The sequence below is a fragment of the Bison bison genome, unplaced genomic scaffold (assembly GCF_000754665.1).
Source record: "Bison bison bison isolate TAMUID 2011002044 unplaced genomic scaffold, Bison_UMD1.0 scf7180017864240, whole genome shotgun sequence".
Lineage (NCBI taxonomy): Eukaryota > Metazoa > Chordata > Mammalia > Artiodactyla > Bovidae > Bison > Bison bison.
In genome coordinates this window covers 1556220-1575365 of record NW_011494812.1, presented here as the reverse complement: position 1 = coordinate 1575365, position 19146 = coordinate 1556220, and the positions used below count along the sequence as shown (strand labels likewise).

The 19146-nt window shown below is 38.6% G+C and overlaps 1 protein-coding gene across 1 annotated transcript; it reads left to right on the top strand.

Annotated features, from left to right (window-relative positions):
- The first annotated feature begins 13931 nt into the window (after positions 1-13931).
- Positions 13932-14855, top strand: LOC104993543 (olfactory receptor 10J3-like). Its single transcript, XM_010846851.1, has one exon. It carries the CDS (start codon positions 13932-13934, stop codon positions 14853-14855), a length of 924 nt encoding a protein of 307 aa, XP_010845153.1.
- Positions 14856-19146: the final 4291 nt, after the last annotated feature.

The following is a 19146-nucleotide window of genomic DNA, read 5'->3' as shown; positions in this document are numbered from 1 at the left end:
AAGTTTCTTTCCTTTCTCATTCTGGTTTTTTGATGATTTTCAATGTCAACCCACTCCAGTGTTCTTGCCTGGAGAATCCCAGGGACGGGGGAGCCTGGTGGGCTGCCGTCTATGGGGTCGCACAGAGTCGGACACGACTGAAGCGACTTAGTAGCAGCAGCAGCAGCAGACACCACTTACTTCTTGCAAAGTTGGTAAAAGATACGAGATAAGTTCTTTTAGTGGCTGTGCATCTGAACTTTAAAAAAAAAAAGAACAAAGATAAGACTCTCTCCAAAAGGCCTATAAGGGAAAAAAATTTGAAAACCCCAGGCATAAAAGTTTAGCATTTCCTGAATGTCAGAGGTATGGGGACCAACAAGGCCAGAGCACTGCATCCTCTGGCCTGGGAGGATCTTCTTGCAGAGAGGAATCCTCTTGAAACCCCAAATCTGGGAGCTCTGCTTATTCCCCAAAGAGAACCAGATCCATCTAAGACTCTAGGGACTTCCCCTTGAGAATCATTCCTGGGCACAAGGGGTAGCAAAGAAAGAGCTTGAGGCTCTGTCCCAGGGGCCTGATTAGGAACCTGAGCAATTAGTAGGACAAAATACTGCCTTTGGCTACGGACTCACAAGAGCAGTTTGCATTGTAGAAACTGAAATGAGTTTTGTTAAAAAAAAAAAAACCGTGACAAACCAAAACAGTGAACCCGGAAGGAACATGCAAAATAAAATACACGTCAGTTATTCTATGCCTGAGGATTATTCCTTCATTTAATGAAGCAATAACTATTAATGAACATCTATTTATGCTGCATGTAGTATGCTGAGTATTGGAGGTGCAAGCATGACAAAAACCACCATTGGGTTTGCTCTCGTATAGCTTATCAAGGAGGGAAGCATATTGAGCTGTAGCTAATCCATTGGGTATTTTTTGTGTGAATTAGAAAAAAAAAAAAAAGCTTGTTTGGATAGATGCAACCCATGTGCACACACAGTGAGTAGACAGTATATTTGTGCAATTAGTAAAAGAGCATAACTTCAATGGATGTTTGGGGCTCTATACCAGGATGTATATATACCAGGATGTATATATACCAGGATGTATATATCATTGGGAGGCAGTGAAAGACAGGGAAACCTGGTATGCTTCAGTCCATGGGGTCGAAAAGAGGTGGACATGACTTAGCGACTGAACAACAACCAGGATGTATGACTTGTCAAGTGGACTGTGGGCTGGATTTTATCCTTCATTCTCCTCCTTGATTAGGTATCCCTGTGCAGTGCACAGCTTGCAAACTAGGCAGGTTTCAAACAAATAGTCTTACAAATAAGTACCGTAGTACAAGCAAAAATAGATGCTATAAGGAAAAATGTAGAATTTTTCTTTAAGAATTTATTATTTATTTATTTGCTTATTTATTTTTGGCTGTGCTGGGTCTTTGTTGCTGCTTACTACTTTCTCTAATTGCAGTGAAGTGTGGTGTTGGATAAGACTCTTGAGAGTCTCTTGGACAGCAAGGAGATCAAACCAGTTAATCCTCAAGGAAATCAACCCTGAATATGCATTGGATGTACTGAAGTTGAAGCTGAAGCTGAAGTTCCAATACTTTGGCCACCTGACACAAAAAACCGACTTGCTGGAAAAGACCCTGAAAAGGGAAAGATTGAGTGCAGGAGGGGAAGGGGGCAACAGAGGATGAGATGGTTGGATGACATTACTGACTCAATTGACATGAGTTTGAACAAGTTCCAGGAAATGGTGAATGATAGGGAAGCCTGGTATGCTGCAGTCCATGGGGTCGCAAAGAGTTGGATAGGACTTAGCATCTGAACAACAACAAAATGATTTTCACATTACATTGTGTTAGTTATCAAACGGATAATGTCAGTTCAGAGATAGCGTCCAGTATTCTCACTAAAATATATCCCTTATATTCAGTCACCCTGGCAAAGAGATACAGGTTGTTAAAAGAAGAAAGGGAAGGCTGCAGAGTGGTGAGAACATACTTTATAAATATACTCAAAGAATTAAAGGACATGGGCTTCCCTGGTGGCTTAGCAGTAAAGAATCTGCCTGACAATGCAGGAGACACAGGTTTGATCACTGGGTCAGGAAGATCCCCTGGAGAAGGAAATGGCAACCCACTCCAGTATACTTGCCTGGAAAATTCCATGGACAGAGGAGCCTGGCAGGCTGTGGTCCATGGGATCACAAAAGAGTTGGACATGACTCAGCAACTAAACAACAAATGTTTAAAGAATTAAAAGAAAAACAGGGCATGAGTCCACAATTAGTAAATCTCAAAAGAGAAATAAAGGCAATAAAAAAGAAGCAAATGCAAATTCTAGAGATGACTATAGTAACTGAAAGGATGATCCAGAGATTTGAGATGGCAGGAGCAGGATCAGTGAACTTGAAAATCAATCAATAAAAATTATTCAATCTAAAGAACAGAAAAACAGAAAAATAAAGAAAGATGAATAATCTCAGAAACCTGTAGGGGAAAAAAAAGCAAACTTTGCAACATAGATGTAGTGGGATTCTTTGAAAAACAGGAATAAAAGGACAGAAAAAAATCTGAATATATAATGACTAAAACCTGCTCAAATTTGATGGAAAACATTAACTTAAGAGATTCAGTAAGCTCAATAATTCTTGAGTAAGGTAAATGCAAGCAACGTGACGGGCATAGATTTGAGTAGGCTCCGGGAGTTGGTGATGGACAGGGAAACCTGGCGTGCTGCAGTCCATGAGGTTGCAGGGAGTTGGACACAACTGAGCGACTGAATTGAACTGAAGGTAAATGCAAAGAGACTTATATGTAGGCACTCCAGAGTCAAACTTCTGAAAGCCAAATACAAAGACAAAATCTTGAAAACAGCCAGAGAAAAGTGAATCATCACGTACATTTAAAATAAAAAACTGCCTAGCAACAATATCCTTCAAAAACAATATCCTACAAAAATAAAGGTGAACTCAGTAAACAAAGATTGCCATTTTTTGTTGCTAACAGACTTACTATACAAGAAATACAAGAGGAAGTTCTTCAAGCTGAAAGGAAATGACAATTTAACATATATCCATGTTATATGTTATATGGATATATCCAACTCGTATCCACAGGGAAGAATGAAGAAAACCAGAAACACTACCTATGTAACACAGGTAGGTAATTATAAAGGACTGTGTGTCTGCATGTGCTGTTTATATATCTGCATTTCTGTGTTCTTCTTTTAGTTTCTTTTAAAAAAAAAACAGAAAACTGTTTAAAACAGTTATTTAATTATAATATTATATTTTTAGATTTATAGAAAATAAAGTTGTAATATATATGATAATAATAGCACAAAGGAGAGAGAGGAGGAAATAGTTATACTGAGGTTAAATTGTTATATGTCATTGAAATCAAATCAGGATTAACCTGAACTAGACTTTGATATTTAAATATGCATAGAAAAACTGCTTTAAATACATTAATTTTTAAAAATCTATCTATAAAATCAACAGAGGGATTAATATGATATAACAAAAAAAATTAAACAGAGAAGGCAGTAAAAAGGAAACAGAGGAATGAAAAAGACATGCAACATAGAAAACAAACAGTAAAATTATATCATTAATTACATTAAAAGTGAATGCATTAAGTCCTCTGATCAAAGGGAAAACCATCATACTGGATTTAAGAAAGCAAGATCCAGCCATGTGCTGTTTGTAGGAGATACACTGTAGAACCAAAGATGCAAATACTCTGAGGTTGTAAATGGTCCTACCATGGAAACAGAAGGCATAAGAGAACTGTAGTGGCTATGCTGATTGCAAACAGCATAAAACTTTCCGATAAAGAATATTACAAGAAACAGAGAAATATGTTTAATTATGTTAGGAAGATATGTTAGCAATATATTAGAAAGATACGAAATTATACATGTGCATGTACTTGACCATGGAGTAAGCCCATGAAGCAAAAATGACAGAATGAAAAGGAGAAATAGACAATTCAACAATCATAGTTGGAGAATTTAATAATTCAATTTCAATAATTTATAATACAACTGGTCAGAGAAAATGTAAAGATATAGAATACTTGAACAACACTATCATCAACCACCTTGTCCTAACATTTATGTAAATTCTAGACCCTATGTCAGGCCACGAAAGAAGTCTCAAGGGACTTCCCTGGCAATCCAGTGGTTAAGACTCTGTGTTCCACTGCAGGGAGTGTGGGTTTGATCTGTGGTTATGAAACTACTCACAAGCCATGTGGTGTGGCAAAAAAAGTTCCAAAACAACAACAACAAAAGCCTCGAAAATTTTTAAAAATTACAATCTTCTTTGGCTAATATTAACACAAAACAATAATTCCCTAATAGGTGTTTGTATCATATATATTTTTCATTCTCTTGTTTTTTCAGTTGTTCTATATTCTGATAATTAAGATATGATCCTTATTAACAAAACCTTATTTTCCTACTCAATCTATCAATTTATGTCTACTAATGGGATTATTATTTTATATTTAATGAAATTTAAACTTTAAATTTAATAAAATTACTGATATATTTGGGTTTAAATAACAAGTTTAGGATTTGTATTCTCCCCACTTTTTTTGTGTGTACCCTTTCTCTCATCTTATTTTTTTGGAGGTAGGGAGTAATCAAGAATTTTTAAATTATTTATTTCCTTTTTCACTTATTACTTTTACATAATTTTAATGGTTATTTTGGACTTTACTGGTGGCTCAGTGGTAAAGAATCTGCCTGCCATGCAGGATTCAGTTCAGTTGCTCAGTTGTGTCCGACTCTTTGCAACCCCGTGAACTGCAGCACGCCAGGCTTCCCTGTCCATCACCAACTGCCAGAGTCTACCCAAACCCATGTGCATTGAGTTGGTGATGCCATCCAACCATCTCATCCTCTGTCACCACCTTCTCCTCCTACCTTCAATCTTTCCCAGCATCAGAGTCTTTTCAAATGAGTCAGCTCTTCGCATCAGGTGGCCAAAGTATTGGAGTTTCAGCTTCAATATCAGTCCTTCCAATGAACACCCAGGACTGATCTCCTTTAGGATGGACTGGTTGGATCTCCTTGCAGTCCAATGGACTCTCAAGAGTCTTCTCCAAAACCACAGTTCAAAAGCATCAATTCTTTGGTGCTCAGCTTTCTTTATAGTCCAACTCTCACATCCATACACGACTACTGGAAAAACCATAGCCTTGACTAGACAGACCTTTGTGGACAAAGTAATGTCTCTGCTTTTTAATACGCTGTCTAGGTCTGTCATAACTTTCCTTCCAAGGAGTAAGCGTCTTTTAATTCATGGCTGCAACCACTGTCTGCAGTGATTTTGGAGCCTGTTTCCCCATCTATTTGCCATGAAGTAATGGGACCGGATGCCATGATCTTAGTTTTCTGAATGTTGAACTTAAAGCCAACTTTTTCACTCTCCTCTTTTACTTTCATCAAGAGGCTCTTTAGTTCTTCTTCACTTTCTGCCATAAGGGTGGTGTCATCTGCATATCTGAAGTGATTCATATTTCTCCTGGCAATCTTGATTCCAGCTTGTGCTTCCTCCAGTCCAGCATTTCTCATGATATACTCTGTATAGAAGTTAAATAAGTAGGGTGACAATATGCAGCCTTGACGTACTCCTTTTGCTATTTGGAACCACTCTGTTGTTCCATGTCCAGTTCTAACTGTTGTTTCTTGACCTGAATACAGGTTTCTCAAGAGGCAGGTCAGGTGGTCTGGTATTCCCATCTCTTTCAGAAATGCAGGATACCCAGGTTCAATCTTCCCTGAGTCAGGAAGATTACCTCGAGAATGAAATGGCAACCCATTCCAGTATTCTTGCCTGGGAAATCTCATGGACAGAGGAGCCTGGTGGGCTATGGTTCTTGGAGTTTCAAGAGAGTCAGACATGTCTTAGTAACTAAACAACAACAGTAAAGTGGTTATTTTAGAATTACATCTCAAGGACAATGAAAAGACTGTATGAAGTCTGAGTTTAATATCATTTTCATGTTACTGTTGTATGGTTTAATTCTATAAATATTTAAAAATTCATAATACATTAATTCATGATTGCAGAATACTAAGTACAATATCAACTTATACTTTGCCATGTATTTATCTTTTCTATAATTTTTAAATTCATTTTTGTTAATTTTCATTTTTGTTTCCATCTAGGATGGATTTTCCTTCTACCTGAAGAACTCTTTTTATATTTCCTTAATGCAAGTCTGATGGTGAATTCTCTCACTTGTTTCCATTGAAAAATGTATTTAAAAAAAATTTTTTAATGATAGAGATTTTCTCTGAGTATAGAGTTCTAGTTTGGCAGCTATTTTATTTCAGCACCTTTAAGGTGCTATTCCATTGATTTGTGTTTTCCATTATTGCTACTAAGAAGTCATTTAATAGTCTTATTGTTATTCTTTGAAAATAATGTATCTTTTTTCCCTCTGGCTACTTTGAAAACTTTTTATCTTTATTTTCAGTTGTTTTACATAATATTCCTGCATTTTGTGTGTAGGTATATGTGTGTATATTCTGTGTCTGGTTCAAAATGATTCTCAAATCTGCATCTGATGTTTTCCTCAGGTTTGGAAAACATATGGCTATTATTTCTTCATATATTTCTACTGATACATTCTATCTCTTCTGTCTATGTGGAACTTCAATTACACATATGCTTAACCTTTTGACTGGGTTCCATATGCCTCGTATGCTCTTCCAAGCTCATATAGCTCTTGGCAGAATTTATTCCTTCTGGTTATAGGACTGAGGTTGTGTTTTCTGAGCAGCTGCCAACTGAGATTGCTCTGTTCCTAGAGGTTGGCCATATTCTTTGCCAAATGGTTTTCTTATAAGCTCTTTCAAAATTTGACAGCTTACTTCTTCAGAGCCAGCAAGGAAAGATCTCTTGATCCTTTTTGCTGAGATGAATGTTTCAAGATGAGTGTGACATGAGTTTGACACCCATCACCTTTGTTTTATTCTGTTTCATAGAGGCAAGTCACAGTTCTGCCCACATTCAAGGAGAGAGGATTATACATGGGTGTGGCTCACTGAGGGTCACCCTAGATGCGTCCGTTATTATATATTTATCTTAAAGTTGTGTCTGATAATTTTAATACAGTTATTTTTATGGGTCTGTTTCAGTCAAGTGCTTGTTTTTTCTTTTTTTGAAATTTTCTTGCTCTTTAGCTTTTCAGTCTTTTCTCTTGTATGTTCGGTGTATTTTTATCACATCCTGGACACTCTATATCATTTGCAGATATAAAAATCATTATACAGCCTGCAGGCTATGTGAAAACCACCAGTTTTCACATGGGTAAGTAGGCTCATGGCTAAGTAGGCTGTAGTTTGCCTACCCCTGTTCTAAATTTTAAAAAATGTAAACTGTAGAAATATACTGAGACTTTACTTCTAGAAATCCTCCTCTAGAAAAGATTTTATTTTACCTCCTGTTGGATAGTTAGTCTAAAGGTAAGAGCAAATAACACATGTAGGGATTAAGTAAAATTGAACTGGTTTCATTCTTTGTGAGGGTGAATTTATTTCCATTTTACCCTTTTGCCTAAGGTATAGACCACACATATGGGTACTGCTAGATGCTCTGCTCAGTTTTTAGGCTTTTGACCAAAGATGACAGACATTAAGTTACGATCTCACAAAGAAACTACAGAGAAGTGGGTATCAGGCTAACATTTCTATATGTCTTTTCTTTCTGGAATCTTGACTCCTCTACTTTTCACTGACTTAGAAGCTATATCTACATCATATAGTCATTATAATATCGTTCTAGGAACAGAGGAAAACTAGTTCTTTCTTTAAATTCTATAGGAATATGAAGAGTAGCAGGGTGGAAAGGACCCAGGTATTGGTCACTTATTAATCAGTTCTCTTAGTCTTAGCTGCTCCATTTGTACAATGGGGATGCTGCTGCTGCTGCTGCTGCTAAGTCGCTTCAGTCGTGTCCGACTCTGTGTGACCCCATTGATGGCAGCCCACCAGGCTCCCCCGTCCCTGGGATTCTCCAGACAAGAACACTGGAGTGGGTTTCCATTTCCTTCTCCAATGCATGAAAGTGAAAAGTGAAAGTGAAGTCGCTCAGTCGTGTCTGACTCTGTGTGACCCTATGGACTGCAGCGCACTAGGCTCCTGCATCCATGGGATTTTCCAGGCAAGAGTACTGGAGTGGGGTGCCATTGCCTTCTCCACAATGGGGATAATAGTATTCAAATATGTAACTACTTTATTATGTGAGGTTATATATGCTGTGTACACACACACACATATATATATGTATATATATATACTGTGAGGTTATATAAAACAATATGAAGGATGCAGAATGAGAGCTGTCATCTGGTTAGATATTATCGTCATCATCATCACATGATTATATCATTACTCAATGATGAATAAACAGAGGCCCAGATAAGAAAAGTGTCTATCCAAACAGTGATCAAGTCAGTGGCTGATATGGAAACTGAAACCTGGGCAAACAGAATTGCTAGTCTGACACTTTTTTCACCATAACCAAGGTGTCTTTTTAGATTGTTATCACTAGTAGTGCCACCATACAATTTCAAATTAAATTCTATCTAGCCACTATTTATTGAGAATTATTTTGTGTCCAGAATTGTGCTGGTGTGACTTCTGAAGCTGGATTTTAGGAATTTAAGTTCTGGTTTCCCATTTATCACCCCAGTATCATAGAAAAGTTACATAATGTCTTTGTGCTGGTTTTCTATTCTGAAAACAAATATAATTATGTTGCCTTATGTATTTATTGTTAGGATTATATTAATACATGTACATTACAGAGTCTACTACTTAGCATCTAGTAAGCAAATATAAAAAGTGTTAGTAATTGTTTTTATCAGTGGTAGTAGCTGTAGGTACTGTCAGAGAACAAAAGAATGAGAGTCTCTGTCTGAAGGTACTCTCAGTCAAGTTAGAGATGTGAGACCAATGCAAAGAAAATGATTAAAGTGTTAAAAATATGCGACAATTCAATGTTAGCTTTTACATATTTGAAGGTTATCAACCCTCATGAACACCTAGATAGACTATGAATTCTTTTAATTTTTTTTTTTAGATTTTATTTTTAAACACAAAATAATTCTCAACAAACAGTGGCTAGATAGAATTTAATTTGAAATTGTATGGTGGCACTACTAGTGATAACAATCTAAAAAGACACCTTGGTTATGGTGAAAAAAGTGTCAGACTAGCAATTCTGTTTACCCAGGTTTCAGTTTCCATATCAGCTACTGACTTGATTACTGTTTGAGTAGACACTTTTTTATCTGGGCCTCTGTTTATTCATTATTGAGTGATGATATAATGATGTGACATAATGAATTTTTTTGTAAGTATATGAAAGATGACCTGGCAAGGCTGAGGCCCTGGTAGAACTGAGTTAGGGGCTCCTAAATAACATAGGATTTATGGTGAGCATATATCCTATATATTAGGACTTCCCTGGTGGCTCAGATGGTAAAGCATCTGCCTACAATGCAGGAGACCAGGTTCAATTCCTGGGTCGGGAAGATCTCCTGGAGGAGAAAATGACAACCCACTTCAGTATTCTTGCCTGGAAAATCCCATGGGCGGAGAAGCCTGGTGGGCTACAGTCCATGGGGTCCCAAAGAGTCAGACATGACTGAGTGACTTTTAAATAAGTAAGTTATGGTGAGCAGAGCAAAGCTGAGAAAGGTCAGTTTGTAAAACTCTTTACAACATAATTCATGGACTGGATTGATGATTCTACCCTAAGATTTTAATCTTATTCAAGTGTCAGAGTATCGGAACATCAACCATGTGTGTAAGAGGCAGGAGGGATTCATGCTTAAACCCTACTCGGCAATTATTGTTTCTCTTCTGCCGCTTACAAAGAGTCATTCCACAAGATCTTGAGCCACTCTCCTTTGGCACCAGAGAAATTGACAGAGAGCATGATGTGTATCTTAGTAGGACCATGGCCAGCCCTAATAGAACTTGAAGTCAGACTTTTTACCCCAGAGATTCCTCCTAATAACCAAGGGAACTCTCTGCTCCCAAACATTAATCTTGGGATTAGGAAGTGAGCTGCCTGACTAATAAGGTCTCCAGGTACTCTGCTGTTTGCATTATGTCTTTTGCTATTGATCATTTGGGAGTAGTCAGTGTTATTTTGGGGAAGAAGACCCCAGAGTTTGAGCAGACATTTGCACATTACTAGGAAACCTCAAGCCAGAGTTACTGCTTTGTGACTCAATGAGAAGCTTCTTCCAGGATTACGGGCTGTGAGAACCTAGAGGAAATTAATGTTCAGGAAATTAATTGTCTGTCCTTCACTTCTAATCTCAGGCACTGGAAGAGAGGGATAAGCATTGTTTCCTTCCTGTCTAGTACTTTTACATATTGCATCCTGGGAGGTATCTAAAGATCTGCCATTTAAGGGGGAATTCCAATTAAACTGTAGCTCTGCTCAGTAAGACCTTAGTGACTTTCAGATAAAAAGAAAAAACTTGTAGACTACTTGATAAAAGGACAAATTTTTACACAGTGGTCTAAACTTAAATAACTGATAGGTTGAAATAATTATTAGGAAATTCAATGATGATCTGGGAAACTTATAACTGTTTGGTAAAAATCTGTATCTATTATTGCAGGCATTCAAAGTTCCAGAATGGGTAATGCGACTCTTGGACATGAACACAGCTCTCTAGAAGACCCAAAAACAAGCCCCTTGGTGAGTTTCATTTCCTGATATATAAAATATTTATTATAGTATATATTCAGTTATGACACAGCCAGTGATAAGTCTATACAAAAGGGAACATGATCTTTCCTAGAAACTATTGTGATTTCTGATTTAGGAAATGTAGATGTATAAACTAACATAGAGAAGAGGGACATAAGACTTTAAAGGCTTTCAGTTGGGTCCTGTACAAAAAGATTTTCAAAAATTTAACCTCCATGAGGACAAGGACCATTCCTTGGTCATTTTTGCTTTCTGAGTATTAGCGCAGTACTTATACCTTGTGACTACTTAACACACAGGGCTACTGAAGAAATGGTTTTGTTTGGATTTGAAGCAAGGTTTTACTATTCACGGGAAACAAACAAAACAAAACAAAGCAAAAAAAACGGAATGATGAGATAAAAAAAAAGCTCTCTTCACTGAGACAAAATGCAAATTGTGCATTCATCCACAACTGAGGCAGGAGCAGGCTTTGTTTCACTTTGGTGGTGGGGAGGAGTCATTTATTTGAAATAAATAAAAAGTAGCAAAGACTCCAGGGTCAAAGAAATTATCTGGATTTTGAGGTTTCTGTCCATCTGTACCTTCCCTATTTTTTTGGTCTTTTATGCTTCCTCCTACAGCCTAGATGAGTAATCCTACCCTTGCCAGTGTTTTTCATTTCCCCATTCCACTCTGCACCCCTTTGCTGACTGTTCTATCTGTTAGAATCTCCCATATGATGGTGCTGGGGTTCAGTTTTTTAGAGTGTTAGCAATTAAGAGCTGTCTAATGGTCTGGAGGAGAGGGAAACAAATATTTTAGGCTACCAGCATGAGTAAAGTCTTCTGGCCAACAAAGTGAAATTAACTTATTCATCCTGAATAACCTGGATGAATTTCAAATCAAATGTGTGAGTATAGTGAAAACTGTGATTTTATAGTGCTGAATTCAAAACTATTGCTTATAACCCAGAAACACAATCTAGAAGTCACAGATTAGTCCTAGATATATATTAGCTGCTGGGACTAACATGATCTAAGGGAGAAGTAAAATATTGGGCATCTTCAAGGAGATTAGAATTAAAGATGAAAGTCTTATTGTACCTAATTCATACCTTTGTTGATATAGTACATGTAACAGTGTATGTTTTGATCAATGTACCTCAATAAAAATTTTTAAAGAGCAAGAAAAAGTCCATATGAACAATTGGAAGGTAAATAATAAAATTTATAAAATCAAGACTAGAATCACAGGCTTATTTATATACCCTAGAATGCTAGGTTTAAGCCTGTCTACCCTATCCTGCTTCTCTGAAGTATTTAAACTGGTTTAAATATTTAAATATGTGGAAAGTAAAAAGAAGTACTAGGGAATTCCCTGGCCATCCAGTGGTTAGGATTCAGTACTTTCACCGCTGAGGACTCAGGTTCCATTGCTCGTTGCAGAACTAAGATCCTGCAGAAGAAAGTACAAATAAAACTATTATTTATTAAAGGCTCCCTATGTGTTGAGTACTGTTATCAAACTCTTCTAATATATTAACTCATGTAATACTTATGTCAACTTTGTGGAGCATTACTGTATTCAATATACAAATTAGTTTAAATATCATGCCTAAAATTTAGAGAGGCTAATGAAGGAATTTAAGGGCTTCCCAGGTGGCTCAGTGAGTAAAGAATACACCTCCGATGTAGGAGACAAATGTTTGATTTCTGGATCAGGAAGATTCTCTGGAAGAGGGCATGGCAACCCATATCAGTATTCTTGCCTGGAGAATCCCATGGACAAAGGAGCCTGGCAGGCTACAGTCCATAGGATCACAAAGAGTCGGACATGACCGAAGTTACTTAGCATGCACACATGTAGGAATTTGTGCAAGAACTCTCCATCAGTGGACTTTTAAAAAGAATGTTGTGACAACGTTCAGGAGGAAGACTTGGTCTAAGGTCAGCTTAAATAAAGGGGATGAATTAGGAAAACTTTTTTGAGGTTGAAAGTTGAGTGTTGTTAAGAAGCATGGAGAGGAGAAGACAGAGTGGAGAGAATTTCAGGAAGCACTGTCTTCAGGAACAAACAGGAAAGGAATATAATTAGGATCTATCTTAGCTTCCTGAATAACAGTAATGGTTAAACGGTGGGTAATCAGGAGTAGATATGGGTTTATGGGCAATGTTAACTCTGTTCGAGTATGGTCTCCAATCTGGAGTTCACATTGAGTAAGCACATTTCTATCCCCATCATAACTTGGAATATACAATATTGAAATGAAAAATAGAACATCTGTTACAGAACATCTTCTCTGATTAAAAGTTTTGTCTTTTCTCACACTAGGGAAACCTTTTCATACTTGAAGTGACTTGAAGGAGTAAGTTCATATTTATTTTATTTATTTCATTCTCTCCTTGCCTTTGGCTAGAATTCAGGGAAATAAGCTAACTACCTGCATGGTCTTTTTGAGTCTTTCATGATCACAGTAGATTTTAGTGTAGGACTTAGGGAAGTAAAGCCTAGGACAAAGGGTTCTGAGGAGAAGTCATCCTAGGACCCTTGCAGGACACTTGGTCTTGAGAGAGCATTCTGACAGTATTGAAAGAATATCAGCTGTGAGTGTCTTTTGTCTTTCACTTAGATTACTGTTCCCCACTGGATGCTGAGGGGGCTAAATCAAAAGGACACTTGCTTTGGCCAGTTTATTTTTGACAGTTGAATGAGTCTAAAATGATATGTCACCATCTTGCCTTGCATTTCCCTAATTAATACTGAGATTTGAATATGTCTTCATATGTTTATTGGCTGTAAGTATCTTCTGTCCTGCAAAAAAAGAAAAAAGAAAAAAAAAGAGTGTTGGAGGAAGAACTTTAGAGCTGGGTGTCTTCCTGAACCTGGACTCACCTCTTCAATGGCTGGGTAATTATTTCTACAAATCTGCCTTTTGATGTGCCTCTCTTTTCTTTCTCAGGTCTATTTCTGCCATAAACCCCAGGGTCCTGGGGTAAAACCTTTATAGTACTAAAGAAAAGAGAGGGGAAAGTGATGGCTCTGAGCATGTGGTCTAACCTGAACACTGATGACTCTTGAGGGCTCAGGCATTGCTCATAAAATGGACACACCCTTCACTGAAGGCCTTGGTCCAGCCTATTATCTTTCATGATTAACTCATCATACCTTTGTTTCCTTTGCTGAGCTCTTCTAGACCTCAATCTCCCTCAATGCCAAAGCCAAACTCCACTTCTGTGGCTGAGTTCCTTTTTGAAGGTTTCTCCAGCTTTGGGTGGCAGCACAGGCTTGGTTTCTTTGTTGTCTTTCTAACTTTGTACCTGCTGACTCTCTCTGGCAATGCCGTTATTTTGAGTATTATTCGCCTGGACCATCATCTTCATACTCCCATGTACTTTTTCCTAAGCATGCTGTCCATCTCTGAGACCTGCTATACTGTGGCCATCATTCCCTGTATGCTTTCTGGCCTCCTGAGTCCTCATCAGACCATTTCTCTCCAAGGCTGTGCCACTCAGCTCTTTTTCTATCTAACCTTTGGTATCAATAACTGCTTCTTGCTCACAGCCATGGGATATGATCGCTACATGGCCATCTGCAACCCTCTACGGTATTCAGTCATCATGGGTAAAGAGGCCTGTATCCAGTTGGCAACTGGGTCCCTGGGAATTGGCCTGAGTATGGCCATTGTCCAGGTAACGTCTGTGTTTGGCCTGCCCTTCTGTGATGCCTTTGTCATCTCTCACTTCTTTTGTGATGTGAGACCCCTGCTGAAGCTGGCCTGCACAGATACCACTGTCAATGAGATCATCAACGTTTTTGTCAGTATTTGTGTCCTTGTTGTACCCATGGGACTGGTCTTCATCTCTTATGTCCTCATTATCTCCACCATCCTCAAGATTGCTTCAGCTGAGGGTCGGAAGAAGGCCTTTGCCACCTGCGCCTCCCACCTCATCGTGGTCATCATCCACTATGGCTGTGCCTCTATCATTTACCTGAAGCCTAAGTCCCAGAGTTCCCTGGGGCAGGACAGACTCATCTCAGTGACCTACACAGTGATCACCCCTCTGCTAAACCCTGTCGTGTACAGTCTGAGGAACCAGGATGTCAAAGATGCTTTGTGCAGAGCCGTGGGGTGAAAGCCCCTCTCCTCTTAGTGAGGAGAGTTGTGGAAGGCCTTTTCTCTCAGTTCATAAACATATATTAATTTTAATGCTGTTTTAGTAATGCTGCTCAGTATGGGATCAAGAATAGACTGAATTGGGTGCTAAAACTGGAGGCTTCCATTTGAGTTAGTCATGCTTCTCTGTGTTCTCCTTAAGAGAGAATAGAAAATGACTTATCATACCCTTAAGAATACAGGGAAAAGATTTATCTGTGTGGGTCATTCATACCCATATTCTGTCACACACTCATGTACATACATATCTAAATATGTCCTGAGAATATGTTGGATTATACAACTACAGTAAGACAAAATTCAGCAGAGTTCTAAAAGGCTAATAAATAAAGTGCTTGGAAACCACCTCAGAAAAACCTCTTTTGTGGTGGTTAAGGGCGTAGGAGTAATTTGTGCAAAATTTATTTAACAAGTAAGTGTGGAGACACATGCATGTCCTTTTCTGTGGATGTTGAAGGCTTTTTGTAATCTGATTTTGCTGCTTGCTAATATCCCACCACAGCCTGAGGGATCTTCAAAAGGCAAACAAGCGAACAAAAAACCCCACTCTCCAAGTGGACAGAACTGCCCTAACTGACTATTTCTGGAAATAAGGAGTACATATGTGGTAATGCAAAAGATCTTCAGCTACTGAGAGCACAGAGGTGGGTTGTCCAGTCCCAAGATGCCTAGGTAAAAACTAGTAAGAAAACTCCTTGGAAAAGGAGATCATGATAAACAGTTTAATGCTTTCTTACCTCCAACACAGGAGTGAAAGAGGATGGAGGCCTGGAGGAGCCAAGAAGAATCAGAGTTCCTTTTGCAGAGTAGACCTAAATCTTTGAAGTAGTGTTATAAATGTAAGCACTTTAACTGCAGCTTCTGAAGTCATTTATTAATAAGACAAAGTCTGAAGCTTGATTTAATGAAAAAATTTTCTGGTCAGCTCCTAAGCTATCATGGTTTCCCAGAAGCTAAATGGTAAAGAATCTGCCTGCCAGTGCAGAAGAGGCAGGTTTGACCCCTGGGTCAGGAAGATCCCCTGGAGAAGGAAATGGCAACCCACTCCACTATTCTCGCCTGGGAAATCCCACAGACAGAAGAAACTGGTGGGCTACAGTCTATGGGGTCACAAAAGAATTGAACACAATTCAGCAACTTAACAACAAAAACCACCTAAACTTTCAGTGGTTAATCTTCAGAAACTTCTTCTTAGATATTCCCAACTTAAAACCTGAGTTTAAAAAACAGCACTTTATGTCTGAGCATCACAGAAGGTGATGCTTTCATATGCTCTGGTTCTCTCTCCCTTATCCTTTCACAGCACTCTGGCCTTCTATGCTAAAGATCAGGTATAGCCTGCATTTCAAACGCAGCTTCTGCAGTCTCCAGAATCTAGCTGATCCCATGGGGTGGTCCTGCAGAGGCAAAATGTCACTTGTAAGAGTGTCGTGAAGTTATCTAGGTGCTGAAAATGGGGCAAACCAATGGAAATGAACAAATCTTCTAAGTCAACTTAACATATCTAGCTTTGCTGAAAAACACTGGTATATAAAATCTGACCAGAGATAAAAGATAAAAAATATCTTTGCCTTGGTGACCATATTTTTAGAAATGACAGAGTCAGTTTATTTCTATTATGATAGCCAGAAAACAGTTATGATTTTTTTCTTAGTAGTTCTGTTTAATGTAGATAAAATTGTTAGGTAAAGATCTGATGGCCAGTGTCACACTCACTTCAATTTGAAATTGTATTTGGTAGCTGCTCTGGTGCTGCCCCTTCAGGACCCACACATCTATTTCCCTAGCTGCTGGAAATGTCTTGGGCTGACAGCTGGCAGCTGAACCCCGCTTCAGGAACTACCATGCTAAAGAATTGCCATCTCCAGAGTCATAGCCCCTTCCCATGGGTGGGCTTTCCAATGACTTATCTTTTTCAGGGTATAGACTGGCACCCTTTCCTCAATTTAAGATAGCTATGAAGGGTACTCCCAGATTCAGGAATTCCTATCTGTGAGATGATTTGCGGTTTCTGCATGACTCCATCACATTTCCACTTCACCCTCTACCTTCATCCCGCATGGGCGTTGATGCTGAGAGCACTCCCTAATAAACTTGCTGCTTTCAAATCTCTGTTTCAGACTCTGTTTCTTAGAGATCCCAGTCTGCAACTTTTAGGATCCCATTGCTAGAACAGTGGTTGGTCAATGGAGATTCCAAATTTTCAGCCTTGATATGAGCTAGTGAAGGTAGAAGATCAGTGGTTCCTGTATTTTAATTTTAAAAAGATGTTAATTTTCAAAAATTTAATCCTATTAATTGAATGATATTTACTCTGGTTCAGCTTAGTTTGTGGCAGTGCAGTATTACCTTGTTGCAAACTGGTAAATAAATAAATAAATAAAAATTAGCATTTTTCTCAGAATCCACAGGAAGTCATTTCTTTGTCTTCAAAAATTTCTCTGCAAGCAAGTTCAATTTCTGCCGGGGTCCAGCCCTCGTGGATCCAGGGAATTCGAAGCGGGGATGGCATCAGCGAGGATCAGGAAACAATTGCTTAATTAAACGTTAATAAGGATATAAAGAGTAATAGAATAAGGATAGCTCAGTGAGAAAATTTAGTGGAGAAAAGAGGCTGAATAATTCAGCCAGAAGGTGAGAGAAAGAACGATATGGGGAGACCAAGTTTCGGTGAACAAGGCCCGCACTTTATTTTCCAAAGTAGTTTTTATACCTTAAGTTATGCATAGAGGATAATGGGGGAAGGGTAGAGTCATGCAGTAAGCCAGGCTTTCTTCCTGCAAACTTATCATATGCAAAAGTTTAGGTGATTTACATCATCTTCTGGCCCGGAGGCCTGTTAACATTTTAAGACCCTTTCTTCAGAAAACTTATTTTTCTATAAAGGTGATTAGTCAGGAGCCACCCTCCAAAAGCATTAGATAAAGTTGCATTCCTATAGGGCAAAGGTGTGGTGGGCTATAACAAGAAAAAGAATTAACTCAAGGGTCCAAGGTTACAAACATTAAAGCTACTACTTACACCAATTATATTAATCAATACACTGCCAGGGGCATAGCAGGTAAGGGATATGGAAACTTAGCAACAAACATTGGCCCAACAAGTGAAAAACCCTTCACCAATACAATTTCTAATCAATCTTTTAACTGCTCAAAGGAGTCTGTATTTAGACAGTTTAGAACATCTTATGCCTCTCACAGTTGGGAGGCTCTGAACAATCACATGTGGCCAGAAGAACCTGTTCAGGAGAGAGATGGTGGTGGAGGACAGCCCCCCATAAAGTCAAAGGTGTAGGTGAGAGCACAAAGCAGTAAAGTAGGCAGACTCTGGTTTTGGGGGTAGATGGTCGAGAATTTCCAGGGGGACTCCTGAGGCTCGATCCTGCCTTTGAGTATGCTGAGCCTCATTCCTCATGACCTTTGCCATGGGCGGAGTTCCTCACGCTGGCTCCCCGCAAATTTCATTGCATTCCTTACCTTGCAGTGAGATTACTGACTTCTCTCAGAGATAGTTCAAAAATAGCAAATAACAGGAAAAACAGGAAAGTCTTCAAGAAGGGAAAGATTGTGGATGCTTTAAGTGATGTATGCAAGTGGCTTTAACAGTGATCCTGGGCACAGTTACAGAGTAAAAGACTTATGGTGGGAATGTCATGGAAGCTGATAAGGCATCAGTTGGGAACTTGGGCTGGGTAGACAATTTAAGGCCCAGGGCTGGGTAGACAATTTAAGGCAATGAGATAACACTACTCTCTGAGGTTTTCTGGGGACCCAGGCTGGCAAGTGCCTCTGCCATTCTCAACATAAAGCTCCCATTTTTGACTTCAAGGAGATGTTCTGTTGTTCCATGTTCCGTTTAATGAAAAGAGAGAAAGCAGAGCCTTTCTTCAAGTATTCAATTTCCTGAAATACTGACAAGGTGTATCTTTTGTCTGTTCTACTCCTGAGGGCCATGGAAATTTTTCTTCCACTGGTCAGTAGCAGGGAGCTACTGACTTGATATTCAAAAACAAATCCCTTATTATTGGGAGTTTGTGACAGTTTATGGCAGATAATTTGGAACAGTAATCGTGGGAAAGAAATTTGCTCTATGGGCTAGTCTAGACCATTATGGTAAGGGATTGGAGGTAACAGAGGGTGAAGCTGGGGTGAATTATTTCTATCTAATCATTTGGTGACATTCATACTATTTCTGTCACAGATAGATTTTATATACATATATATATGTATATATATATATATATATATATA